The sequence below is a fragment of the Osmerus eperlanus genome, chromosome 12 (genome assembly GCF_963692335.1).
Source record: "Osmerus eperlanus chromosome 12, fOsmEpe2.1, whole genome shotgun sequence".
Lineage (NCBI taxonomy): Eukaryota > Metazoa > Chordata > Actinopteri > Osmeriformes > Osmeridae > Osmerus > Osmerus eperlanus.
In genome coordinates, this window is record NC_085029.1 from 9885285 (window position 1) to 9899079 (window position 13795).

Sequence of the window (13795 nt, forward strand, 5' to 3'; positions counted from 1 at the left end):
GGGAGAGAAGAGGAGAGCCCAGCATAAGTTCACATCTCACAGCAGGGGCGGCGTTAGAGGAGAGGAGAAAAGCTAAATTCAGTCATTCAATACAAAAAAAAAATGTCTCTATTATGCTCATAATGACAATATTTAAAAGGTGACTCTGACCTAGAAAGGTCTTTGCATAGTCAGCGTGACGACTGAAAACAGATGGATAAACAGACGTGACCTTTTGTGGTTTAATTACAGAATAGAGCTGAGTTGGGATGTTCTTTACAAGGTGGGGAAAATTGAAACAATACAGTGGGCAGGTTTAAAGGCTGGCACACACAGAAAAAAGACAGATTCATATATCTTTCTTTTGAAGAGTTGTGTTGAATGCATACAGCACACCCCACGATATATAAATGTCTATATTCTAAAAGCATTGCTTTTGAATTCATATTCCAAATTTAAACTAAATTGGATGAAATATCAGTTTGAAAGAAGTATTGACATGAGGTTGAAGTTTAAAAGTGAAAGGTTGTGTGAGGACACTAACATCCCTTGTAGTACAATAGAATACTTGGGCAGACTTGGACCTCAGCTAATAGGAGGTGTGTGTGCACCCATCTGTGTTCCTGGGTGTGAAAGCCATGAGAAGATGTGAACAGTGGTGACGTATCCCCTTACCCTAACAGTCGCCCGATTCGCAGATTGATGACTGTCGTGTTTCTGTATTCCAGCGACATCAAGACCGAACATTGCTGTTACCTCGTGCTAATTGCTTAAGCTGCTTACGAACGAGATAAGCCTTCTGAACTGCTGTATTTGGATCTACACGTTCTTCGCCACAACACTCTCAAACAACCACCATGCTAACATATGAACAGCTCATTATAGAAGGCAATGCTGTGCTAAATAAAGACCAACCTAGAATAGTAAGACACATGAACAATGCTAGAATAAGAAGGCCTTCCACAAGCGGAAACCCTCCACTTGTCTCATCGACTGGACTAGCTCTCCACAAACTATGAGCCATTCCTGTGAAACCTCCCCTTTTCATGACATCTTTGAATCAAGCACTGATTGGATCTGTGCTTGCGAATTTGTTCCATTCAGCCATATCAGTAATTAACTGTCTAAGAAGTTCCATCACATGCAGCACCATTTAATAACTAATATTATGTCTTGACAGTATCATCACTTGAAACAATCCCCCCCTTAAAAAAAACAAATTCTCCTCTCTACCTGTTACTGGGACAGTCGCTATAAAGAGATTTTTATAAAGCCAGTTTGTGTTGGAAGCAGTTTCCTAGTATCTTGAAACCTCACCATTCCTAGGCAAGCCATGTGAACAACACCTCTCCCTGTAATCATTAATTTATCCATGCATCTCACAACCTATAAATAGCACCACCAAAGATCTCTGTGCAGCACACGCCTTCAAACAGGCAGAGTACAAGGCCGGGACATCTGCTCTGCTCTGGCACTGTCGGCCCATCTCAGGGGGTTGGGGGGGTGGGGTGGGGATGGGGGGGGGGGGGGGGGGGGGGGGGTCAGGGCGGGGTGCATTGTTTGGGTCCTCAAAGGGGAAGGGGAGAAAACAGGGAGGAAATATTTCCCAGCCTAGTCTTCTTGTTGTCTAACCGCCTCTCTGTTAACTCTCTCTCTCTTTCTGGCTCTCGCTCTCATTCTCCCATGCTTTCTCTTTCCCCTTCATTGTGGCCTTACTGCTATCTATCTCCCTCTCCTGCTCTGTCTCTTTCCCTATCGCCTGCTCACTCTGTCTGTTAGGCTAATTGCTGTCAGTTGTTCAAAGAGAGATGGCGCTCTGGGTTTGGGAGCCATAAATAGATTCTACAGCACCTGAGGGAGAGATAGCAGAGCAAAGAAGCACTGTTGGGATTGACAAGGTTGGCGGTCCCCAAGGGCCTGCTTTTGTCCCATTCATTTTGGGGGGGGGGAGGGGGGGAGGGGAGAGGTTGGACAGACAATGGGCATCGAGGCAAATTTAAGTGGCAGGCATGTTTCTCTTTCGGCTCATGAATAGGCACCCCCGCAAAGTTAAAACTGCACTCGTCATCACACGAGCATCACCACACCCCTGACACCTCCACACCTCATCTCACACCCGATACCCCCAACCCTCCCCCTGAACAAACCTCCCCCCCCAACGCATCCACGCACCCCTGGGCCCCGATGTGAATGCCGAACACTGCGGCGGTTATGAGTCAGATGCCTCGGGCTCTCTGGGGGGCTGGTGCCAAGGTGTGAAGGCGCCCATGGGAGGAGCCAGTCTGTCACTGTGCCCTCTTGTTCACAGCTGGTATCTCTGCACAGCATGGGACCAGCCACTGTGCTTTACCCACTGCCTCTGCATAAATGTGACAGCACTTTAGCCCAAACCAAAGACCCGTGGAATTAAGGAGACATTGCTGAATAATGCAGACCTAACAGTCTGGTGATTAACCCTGATGGAATTCACAACTGCGTCAACATTAATACTCGGAGGTGCTTAACTGTGCTGTCATGGCGGTTATTCATTAGAGACAGTTGAATATGTATGCAGGTGTTTTGCAGGAGGCCTGTGATCTAGCTCTTTGTGCGAAGGTAAAAAGACAGCAGGAAACTGCGTTTCAGAAAGGACATTGGTTTGAGGTTTACTCAGGTCATTGTGACAAAAATGTATTTTTATAAGTTCACAGATGAAAAGAATAAATAAAAGCAGCAATAAAAATCCGTAGACTGGGAAGAGCTTGAAATAGATTACCAAGGTCAAATGGGGGCACGCATTGTGGTGGAAAGGAAAATGAAATAGCCTATTTGATTAGTCCACCAGTCAACCTGAAAAAAGACATTAAAGCGAGCATGGCTACAGCTCCCACAAGAAAAACATTTGCAAGAGACACTCACTAATGGGTCAACAGAGAGAGCTCTGTTCATCACTCAAGCTAATTGGCGTTAGTGAATCCATGGCTTTAGGGAAGAAAAGAGGAAACTACTCAACATTATTGATGATCCTTTCCAAGAAGAAGCGCACACAGGCTACAATAATTTCTCCCAGGTGCTGAGAAAATATACAGATGCTACAGAGACACAAGGAGATGGCACACCCAAGCACACACACACACACAGTTGTGTAGACCACAGACACAACAATCATGCAGAGAAACAAAACATATGTTCCCCAAAATGTGTCTAATATGATAAAACTCACTTGAAACTAACTGTTTTGTTTTGGTTTCCACTGTATATCACTCACTCGCCCTCACGCCTCATGTTCTGTTGGTGCTTAGGTCCGTGGCGCTTATTATCACCAAATATTGGAGCTCATTGCCTCCAACTCCCCGTAATCTGTTGTCATTAGTGACATCTCATTATTGCGGCCAAGATCAGTTCCTGGCAAGTCCGCAGGAAACGGGAGGTGAGGGGGGGTGGTAGTGGGGCAGTCTGAGTGAAATATAAACACTGTCTTTGTTGTGCATCAATGCCTCAAGTGTGGGGGAGCAGGCCGCTCAATAAAACTAATCAAATCGGAATTTTAAGGGATATTGAGTTGCCAGGATTTGCTGGGAACAGCACATTTCTGATCCAAACGGAGAAGGAGAAAAGCAGAAGATGAAAGAGGAGATGCCAAGTCTGGCAGGTGAAGGTCAACCAGAGGGCATAAGCAGGCTGCTGGAAGCACTTAACGTCGGACGCCAGTTACTTGACCTACATGTAGATGGAATTCTGTTCATCTTAATTGCCAGAAATTACAATATTGTTTTAATATACAGGATATCGATATTTCCCATTTTTTTCCAGTTTTGATTTGGAAAACCCTTAAACCCTTGGCTGATGTCTTGGAAGTCCTCTAAGCCACAAATGTGTCATTTTCTGTGGAGAAAAACCTTCCTAAAAAACATAGTAATAGTACAGATTTAGTTACCATTGTGAATAACAGCACCATGCTATATATTGGAGCATTTCTACTCCAATGTAAAACAAACCATTTTCTTTGGTCCACAGCTCCAGAGACTGAAGCGTTCTCTCTCCTTCAAGTCGGTGATGCGCAGTAAAAGCGTGGACAACTTCTTCCAGCGGAACGGCGAAGCCCGCCTCCCCTCGGCCCTCATCACCGAGCCTTCGCCGCAGGAGTCCGCTCTGGCCGCCGAGCGGTCGCCGTCCATCTCGCCGTCCATCAGTCCCAACCCCTCGCTCTCGTCCCACTCGCCCTCCGTCAGCCCCTCGCTCTCGACGTCCTCCAAGGCCCACGTCCAGGCCCTGGCTCAGCCCAGCAAAACCCACTGTTTCCAGGAGCATGTGTTCCGCCGGCCCACTTGCTGTCAGCAGTGCAAGCACATGATCCAGGGTAGGTCCTCTGAAGGCTCAGGTACATGATCCAGGGTAGGTCCTCTGAAGGCTCAGGCACATGATCCAGGGTAGGTCCTCTGAAGGCTCAGGCACATGATCCAGGGTAAGGTCCTCTGAAGGCTCAAGCACATGATCCAGGGTAGGTCCTCTGAAGGCTCAGGCACATGATCCAGGGTAGGTCCTCTGAAGGCTCAGGAACATGATCCAGGGTAGGTCATCTGAAGGCTCAGGCACAACACAGTGGGCCATTTGCTTCCACCCTGGTCCTGCCATCCTAGAGTCAAAGGGACGGTAGTGTATAGTAACAGAATGCAGCAACGTGTTTTGCAGTACAGTGCAAACACATGATCCATGGTGACAATGGTCACCATGGATCATTTGTTGTCTACTAGTGTGTTCAACCATACATTAGCAATATTTAAACCATGAGTCTTACATGTATTCCCATTGTAAACCCAGATGGTCAGTAGCTAGCTCAAGTCAAAGCTGTCTATCTGTGGAACATCTTGTTAAAGCACCCAAGTGGAGCTCCAATTGAAGCCCATGTATACAATCATGATGGATAGTTGTTCTTGATCGAAGATCAATGACTTCTGTCATCACTTGTGCTATCATACCATACAGTATGCACTGATACCTCTTATTGCACAGGATGCTGCTAATATTCGTTTATACTCTTCTTTAACGTGGGTGTCCTTCATGTGTGTGTTTGCAGGAAACTCCAAACAGGCGCTGCGCTGTAAAGCCTGCAAGCTAGGAGCTCACCTTTGGTGCTCCTCCGAGCTATCCCAGCAGCCCTGCACTGGCAAGGTAAACCCAGCTGACCCTGTCCCAGCTCTCTCCCCACTACAGTCTCTCACCAAATGCTAGTACCAATAAGCATAGCTTCCAAACACAGTTCACGGTCTATATACATTGTCTTCTATAGGCAGCCAATGTAAACAGAAAAAGGAGTACAAATTGCAAGGTAGAACTTGAGATCAAACCATCACCAAGACCCGTAGTGGACTTTTTTTTTCTTTTATTCCTTTTTTTTGTCCTCTTGTTCATTTCAACTCAACCATGATATATGAACTGGCTAAACAACAGTTCTCCAGAGGCTAGTTGATTATGCAGTAGGTATTGTTTCAGCTAGGCAGGAACCAGCTGGTTGCCTTAATTGTCTCTCAGTTGACTCAGATGTGTGGGAGGAGGTGGGGAGTCTGATCAGTGCATTTAGACTCAAACTCCCTGCGCCAGCGTACTTCGGAGCGGATCAGACCTTTTCCTGAAGCATTGGAGGAAATATAAAAAGACAAAGTGGACCGAGCAAAAGAATTAGAGAGAGAGAGAGAGGTTGAGAAGAATAGGGAGAAAGAGAAGAGAGAGAGAGACAGAGAGAGAGAGATGGGAGGAATGTGTAAAAAGTATCAGATGTTCTGTATGAGAAACATAAGCCAAAAGTGGGACCCAAGCTGATATCAGCTTGGGTCATAATTTATTCCCTTGCTCCGCCCCCCCCCCCCCCCCCCTCCCTCCCGCTCCCCGCCCTTACCCTCCACCCCCCCCCCCCCCCCATACCCCATCCCAAATTCTGTGTTTTCCTTACTCTCCTCTCAAGTCGCTCGGAAAATCAATATCTCCCTGCACCAGCCGCTGTGGCTAATTCAGTGTGAAATTCGCTGTGTTTGAGGCGCACGTGGGCCCTCGAGGATACGACATGCCAGGCCGGAGCCAGGCCTCGTGTGTCCACACCGCACAGTCATCAAAGCAAGGGATTAGACATATTGAAGAACTGGAAGAGAGATGCTAGCACACGCTAGCAGCTAGTTTATTTAAAATGTAGCCTAAGGTTGGTGGCTTTCTGTTTCTTTTTGGTTAAGGGGTGTAATGAATTTTGGTGTCATTTCCTCAGCTTATGCAAAAGTGCTCCCACGGGGCTATTCCTTTTTCCTTTGATTAGGCGTAATTGACTCATGAGTTATGGGGAGAATGTTTAACATCAGATGAAGTAGCCCTGTCTATTGAATGTAGCTAAACTGAAAAAGATTTAACAAATACAAACTGCTCACAAGTATTTTTTGTAAAAGCTTAAGGGGAGCAAGAGAGTAAGTGATTCATTAACAACACACACTAACCAATAGAGAGGTGCATGGGAAACATTGTGAACAGCATACTTTAGGCTCACTTGTATTACAAGTGAGCCTAAAGTATATTTAAGAAGACATGGATGGCTATTAATATTTTCACAGCAAACACATGTACAATATAAGACACAAATTGAACAATAAGAAGTGTAGTTTCTGGTCAGACCAGGGTGAAAGTGTGTTTGTCGACTCATGCATTCTAAATTCGCAATCAGTTCAACATCTGGCTGGCATACTAAATTACCTCGGAGGGACGATCATCCAAGGTGCATTCAGTCCTATCCTCAGAAAAGGGATTATGTGCTGGTACAAGTTGGGCTTGAGGGGTAAGGGTGAGTGAGTACTGAATCATGGGTAAGATCCCATCATCATTCCCTTAATCAGTTTTTTTTTAAATCTTTTTTCTCTCACCTAATTTTGAATGTGTCTGTTGTGAACCTGCAATGAAGAGCAGAATGCCCAGATATTATTATTATTAGTAGTAGTAGTCTTGGAATGAGTCCCTCCTGCCTTCCCTGTGCACCTCAGGCCCGCTCGCTGGCAGGCTTCGGCTCTGCCTCCCATTTATCAGAATCTCACCGAGGCATTCACACATCTATTATGTTTCAGGTGCCGGGTAAACGAGAGATAAATCTGATCCAGGAAGGATAGCTGGCATGCCTTATGATTTATGTTCTCGGAAAGAGAAGCTTTATTTTGATAAAGTGAGCACGAGAAGAGGGCTTTTCAGCCGTATTTTAGACTTTGGCAGCTTTTCTGAAAAAGCTTTTTTTGTCTACATGGTATGGTTCTTCAGCCATAGAATAGAATAGAAATAGAATAAAATAGAACACAAAACAAACCAGTCTGCTGAGCTATTTTAAAATGGAAAGTTTTACAGATTCCCCAGAACTGGATACCAAAACTTTGCCGTCATTGCAGTCAAAAACAGTACTTTTAACAGCTTGTTTCTGTTACTACATCTGAAGCACCCTCTCATGTCTGCGGGGAAGGAACGTCTTTCCATAGCTGCTGGGGTACTTTGATTTTCATGTCAAACGACAGCACCATGACTTTGGTGTGCCCAAACTCGTAGCAGCCAGTCGGGGGATTGTAAGAACTGTGTGTTTCTATAATCAGAAGTGTGCAGAGATGAACAGGTACGGTTCAAGCAAGGTAGAGCACAGCCAGCAATCGCATTCCACTAGTCCAAGTCCACCCCGGCATCACATGTGGTCCTCAACTCACAGTGACCCAGAGGGTGGAGATTGTGTTGAGGACTGTCACATCCTGTCAACGTCCGCTTTGTGCATCCACCCATCCACTTCAAACTCTCCCACACACACAAACAAAAACACACAGGTAATACCCACTCAAAATCACAACAACAAAAAACACAATATACACTCATTCTCAGACACATATGTACAGTGAACAGTCAGACACCCATCCGACACAATGGAAACACGTGGGGATGAACAGGTAACGAAGGGACACATATATTTGTGTACACGTTACACACATGGTGAAAACTTAGAACGCTATTGTGTCCACTCACTGCAAGTAACACACACAGTCACACACAACCCTTAAAAAGCATCCATTCCGATCAACGTCCCGCCAGAAACCACAGGACTATCCATTTACTGAGGACAAAATACCTGACCTTTGTATTATTCAGGTTTCATCTACTCGGATTGCATTCAGACGAGAACAAACGTCTATTTATACATCTCCGTTGTCCTCTCTATCTCTGTCCTTCCTTGCTCTGCCAGACGGGAGCCTTCAAGCGGAACTTCAGCTCTCCTCTTCTAACTAACGACATGTTGGGAGTGGTCAAGGAAGCCCCTACAGCACAAGGTAAGCGTGTGTGCGTGTGTGCGTGCGTGCGTGTGTGTTGCTTTCCTCCGGTTTGTCCTCTCAGTTACTGTTGATCTGTTAGTAGTGCCAGGCACAAGGACTTCTTCTACAGACACACACGCAAGGAACATTTAGTCCCTCATCTCACTCACGCCCTCGGAAGCATATTGGGGCTAAAGATTGAGAAGCTTTTGCTGGGAGATTCCAGAATATCGTGCTTTGAACAAGCATACCTATCTCTCCCCCCCTCTCTTCTTTCTTTTCTCTCTCTCTCTCTCTCTCTCTCTCTCTCTCTCTCTCTCTCTCTCTCTCTCTCTCTCTCTCTCTCTCTCTCTCTCTCTCTCTCTCTCTCCTCTCACTCTCTATCTCTCTCTCTCTTTCATCTTCTTTTCCCCCACTCACTCATGCACACTTGCTGCCTCCCAATCCGCCTCTTCCTCCCTCTTCTTGATCCCCACTAGAGAGGGAGGAAGTTCTGTATCCTTACTGGAGTCACTGCACATTGTGTGTGAATGTGAGAGCAGCTGTCAGACACACACACACACACACAAAACTCTTTGACTCCAAACAGCTTCTAAACTCTAAAAAGCCCCTGCTTCTCTGCCTTCCAAACTGATTAAGAGCCTCAGACTTGAATTACCGTGTGTGTGTGTGTGCGTCTATTTCCACACTGCTTTGGTCAGGTTTGTGTCTGTCTGTGTTAGTCATTCCCATTCTGCTTAGATCAAGTGTGTGTGTGTGTGTGTCAAATCATTGCTTTGGCTTCTTCATTCTGTACCAGACAGTCAATGCGAGGTGCAGGTCCTTGCCTCTCCACCACTTGTGTCCTGTGAGAATAGCCAGTTGTCTTTCCTGTCATGTACACGTCTGCTAGTTCTGGGAGCACAGAACACAAGGTTTGTTCTCAGGTGGACATCAAGGTCTATTTTCTCTATTATATCTTTGACTATGCCAGTAAAGCCCTGAAGACTCAATATTCGGACTATTGTATAACTTTTTTGCTGTTGGTCGTGACTGTGTTGACAAATAGTTGTCTTATGCATGTGTGGTGTTCGTGTGTGTCTGGGGATGTTTAAATGTGTTTTTTTTTCTCCCAGTCTGATCAATTGTGTGTGTGTGTGTGTGTGGAATGTGTAAATGTGGCGTTTTTTTCTCTGACCCTGATAACGAAGTCTGTGTGCTTACTGCTTCCCAATGGTGCCTTTGCCTCTGATGCTGCATTGCATACTGATGAAGGCACACGTCAGAAAGCTTCCATGCTTGGTAATAAGTGAATTTATGCTTTGCGACCATCTAGGTGTAGTGTTTTCATTGTTCCATAACGCGCAGTTCCTGAATGCACGTGTGTCTGTGACTGGTGTGGACGACCATCCCTGCTAAGGCATATTTATGTACTTTGGGTACTTGTTTCTCTGTCTGTGTGTGTGTGTGTGTGTGTGTGTTTGAGTATTCGGCCAGACGATTGAGGAGAGACAGAGATTGTAAGCTGTGTGTGTGTTTGTGTATGTGTGTGTGGCCAGCATATTGTGGAGAGACAGAGACTGTGTGAAATGCATGGAAGTGGACTTGTAACACTAGATGTGTGTGTGTGTGTTTTCTAGAGTCTGGCAAGGCGTGTGTTGACCCTGTATATGAGGCACTGCGCTATGGAACCTCGCTGGCTCAGCAGAGCCGGTCCAACTTCAGCAGTATCTTTGAGTCACCCTGTCAAGAGGTAACACACACAGTAAACCCCCCCCCCCCCCCCCACGTAAAAACAATTGACACCGCTGAAATTCTAGTTATGCACATCCTCAAACGATCTCCCTTTCTCGTCCCTTGTTTCCTATAGGATGAAACATTTGATGAGGGCCTCGAATCTCAACCAATAGCTGAAGAGGAGTCTGTACCAGGAAGTAAGTTACTTTCACCTCTAAACTGTTACCCTCTTAATTATATTTTTTGCTGTTCAGAAACTTTTGCTCTTGTTATCAGTATGTGATCCAACTAATAAAAAAGTAATTTGTATTAAGCTACAGTACTACTTGGTGGGAACTGCTAACGGTGAACTGTCCCAGTTCCTGAAATATGGCTGTCATTACACACCATCATTACACTAATCTGTTACATAGGGAGCGCTGCTCGCTGACATAACTGGGTTGGCTGGGAGTGAGGGGGGTATAGGATTGTCTACGCTATCTTGTCGGAGAAGGATATTGTCTGTCTGTACGTATGCTTTTGTGCATAGGGCGAATGTGCATTTGTGTGTGTGTGTTGTGCCGTCTTTTGTCCAGTCATTCTCCTGTCCTTATGGTTGCTGATATTCTAAGTAGTGAGCAAGCTTTCACTGATCTCATGGTCCATTCTCTAAGTGACAATTCTCTCTCTCACACACACACACACACTCTCTCTGACTCTTAAACGCACACACTTCCTCTCCTCTCATCTCCCTCCAGATCTCACCCCTCCTGAAAGTGAGAAGGCCGATTCAGAAGACAGGGTCAGCTTGAAGGTGAGTAGTAAGCATTTATCTCCTCCTTCCTGGTCCTCCCCTTTCACTCGTCCTCCTGCTCCTCCATTCCCTCTCTCCTCTCGCCCTTATCTCTCTTCTCATCGTTTTCCATGACAACCAGCAAACTCTGATTTCATGTGATCACATGTGATTCTGACTGTAATTCTCCCAGTTTCTAATACAGTACTGCATTCAGTATGATAACTACTACAAGGGTACAGCATTATGACAAATCCAGCAAGTTCTTTGGCTAGCCTAAGAAACAGATGCAATAGAGACATTGTGCAGTCAAGGGCATTTCTGACTGTTCTTGAGTGTGCTACAGTACAGTGTGACTGCTCCAGCATCAAGCCCACCACTGTCCTGAACTCTCTGGTCTCCCCCTCCCAGACTCCCAAACGCATCGATGTCCATTCCATACACACATACGTGGCTCTGTACAAGTTCCTACCCCAGGAGAAGAATGACCTGGAGCTACAGTGAGTTCAAGACACAAGGATTTGTGTGTTTGTGTGTAGGTGTGGGTGAGTGTGTGAGTGTGGGTGTGTGTGTATGTGTCTAGCTCTGTTTGATTGGAAATGGGGGATAGGGAAAGTATACAATTCAATACATGACCATAATCCAGTAATAAATGACTTATTCTGCATTACGTGGTGCAGGATTTATTCAAATAGGATGTAAAGAAATGGTTGGGCTTAGGGAAAAGAAAAGAAAGGGTTGAAGGTGTGTGTGTGTTGGGAGAGGGGGTGAGTTCACTGCAGCGATAAGGTAAGTGTGGGGAGGGGGGGCACAGCGCCAACACACACACACACTCACCATCTGTCTTCACACTGGGGCGCTGAGACATGGCTGGCACACAGTGGGGGCCGCAAGGCTGGGAAGGACAGGCAGCTGTGTGTGTGTGTGTGTGTATGTGTGTGCAGGCATGCGTGTGTGTGTGTGCATGCGTGTGTGCATGCATGTGTATGTGTGTGCAGGCTAAATGATGTATGTCTCTCAGCGTGTGGTTTGTATGTAGTCCTTAATGGGAACCAATGTCTGACAGAGCTAGTCACTGTAAAATGTCCTAAGAAAATTCGGTGTTCCAAACAACCCGTTCTCTGTTTCTTCAGACCCGGGGACAGGGTACAAGTCATAGATGACTCCAACGAAGACTGGTGGAAGGTAGGTAGAAAAACATCCGCACTCCATTTTCAACTTCCTTACATAACGCTTTATAAAAGAAAACAAAAACAACTCGATTCACTTTTAGCCATCAAGCTAACCTATTTCTGTCCAAGTCTTTCAGTTCAACTTAATGGGGTGCAATACAGTGGTAAAGTGCAATTTATCCGTGGACCGTCAAGCTTAATCAGGCACAACTTGGATATTTCGTCTATCGGAAATATTCCAGCTGAGTCTGAACAGGAGTTGAAGGAAGTGTCCGGAGCTGGCTCTAATAAATGTGCAATGAGCCTCGGCTTTGACGTCCTAATGGAGCGTGTGCTGAGCTGAGGGGAAAGCAGACATCAAGCTCACTAAACAGACACACACAGTAAATAAAGTAAATAGAACACACACACACTCTGCCCGGTCACTCACACACACACACTCAGACACACACTTGCATCCCTGTTGAACATTTACACTCACACAAACACACACACAGGCATGCATAGCTTCAGAATGGGTAAACAGACACACACTCACCCAGAACTAAGAGTCCTAAACCAAAATGCACTTATCAATGACCGATGCTTGTTTTGCAGTCTGACCATGTCCTTGGTTAACTGGGTGACTGGCTGAATTAAAACATATTAAACAAATAACAATGCATTAATCTACTACTGTACAACCACAGCATCTCCTTAACAACAGGACTGTCACCACTCGTTTGAACTCTGCTTTTCTAGTTTTAATCATAAACATCAGAGAGTAAACAGAACTGGGAAAACAACCGTGTAGGAAATTATCTTTTATTGTACACACATCAATTCAATGTCTTTGTTTATATGTTGAATTACCAAATTGATATTTCTAGGATTTACAGTTTTCTGATATGTGTATGTGTGTATGTGCCTGTATTGTGTGTGAATGTGTGTGTGTGCCTTTGGGATGTATGTGTGTGTGCCTGTGGTATGTGTGTGTGTGTGTGTGTTTACACAGGGGAAAAGCAAAGACAAGGTGGGCTTCTTCCCTGCCAACTTTGTGCAGAGGGTACGCCCTGGCGAACGAGTGTGGAGGGTCATGGAGGGTTTCCATGGCAACCGCGAGAAAGGCCAGATGACTGTAAAAGAGTCTCAAGTAAGCTGAGACACACACACAAAAAGCCACTCTATCTAACACACACACACGCACACTCACACATACAGAACACTCTCTCCACAAACCCCATTCTTCTGCACATGCGTGCACAGTCCATCCCATTTTGCACATGCATATTAAATGGCGTGCAGATGAAAGTGACGACCTCACTCCTCTCCCCCTCCCATCCTCATCTACCCTTTCATTTCCCATTTTCTTGTCATGAATCCATCCCTCGCACTTCCCTCGTGTCTCCTTCCCTCGTGTCTCCTTCTAAACGTTCTGCCCCCCCCCCCTCCCTCTCTGTATCGTACGGTCCCCCTCTCCTTATTCACCCCCAGATCTGTGTGGGCAAGAACGAGGAGACCGACGAGTACCTGAGGCTCAGCAGTGGCAAGAAGAAAGGCTTGGTCCCGTCCAAGTACCTCCTAGAGATCTGACTCTGACCAGGGGGGGCTTCTCCTCTCCCACACCTACTCTGCCCTCCAGGCCCCTCTGCTAGCGCTCCCAGGTGGGCCTCACCACCTCAACGCTGTCTGCCGCTCCTCTGGCAATGACTTGGAGCCCCCCAACCCCCTCACCCTCTCTGCCCATCCGGCCCCAACCCCTCAAAAAAGGACTTGAGTTGTGAGACAAGAAAGGTGGACGTTGTTCTGAAACCAGTCTCCGTGAATTTGGCCGCTGCTTCGCTCTAAGATGTGGAGTGTTCCGGAAAGAGGAAAGGATGAGGATGATG

The 13795-nt window shown here is 46.1% G+C and overlaps 1 protein-coding gene across 2 annotated transcripts in view; it reads left to right on the top strand.

Moving 5' to 3' along the window:
• LOC134031134 (SH3 and cysteine-rich domain-containing protein 2-like) overlaps positions 1 to 13795 on the top strand; it is a 15217-nt gene extending 1422 nt beyond the window's left edge. Inside the window, exons 2-12 of one of the 2 annotated variants that reach the window (XM_062474647.1) lie at positions 3976 to 4318; positions 5036 to 5130; positions 8201 to 8285; positions 9522 to 9548; positions 9887 to 9999; positions 10117 to 10180; positions 10721 to 10776; positions 11167 to 11255; positions 11889 to 11940; positions 12922 to 13059; positions 13401 to 13795. In XM_062474647.1, the coding sequence (XP_062330631.1) occupies positions 3976 to 4318; positions 5036 to 5130; positions 8201 to 8285; positions 9522 to 9548; positions 9887 to 9999; positions 10117 to 10180; positions 10721 to 10776; positions 11167 to 11255; positions 11889 to 11940; positions 12922 to 13059; positions 13401 to 13499 (1161 nt within the window). In that variant the 3' untranslated portion in view covers positions 13500 to 13795. The remainder of the gene's footprint in view (positions 1 to 3975; positions 4319 to 5035; positions 5131 to 8200; positions 8286 to 9521; positions 9549 to 9886; positions 10000 to 10116; positions 10181 to 10720; positions 10777 to 11166; positions 11256 to 11888; positions 11941 to 12921; positions 13060 to 13400) is intronic. The other variant, XM_062474648.1, reaches the window with a different exon arrangement.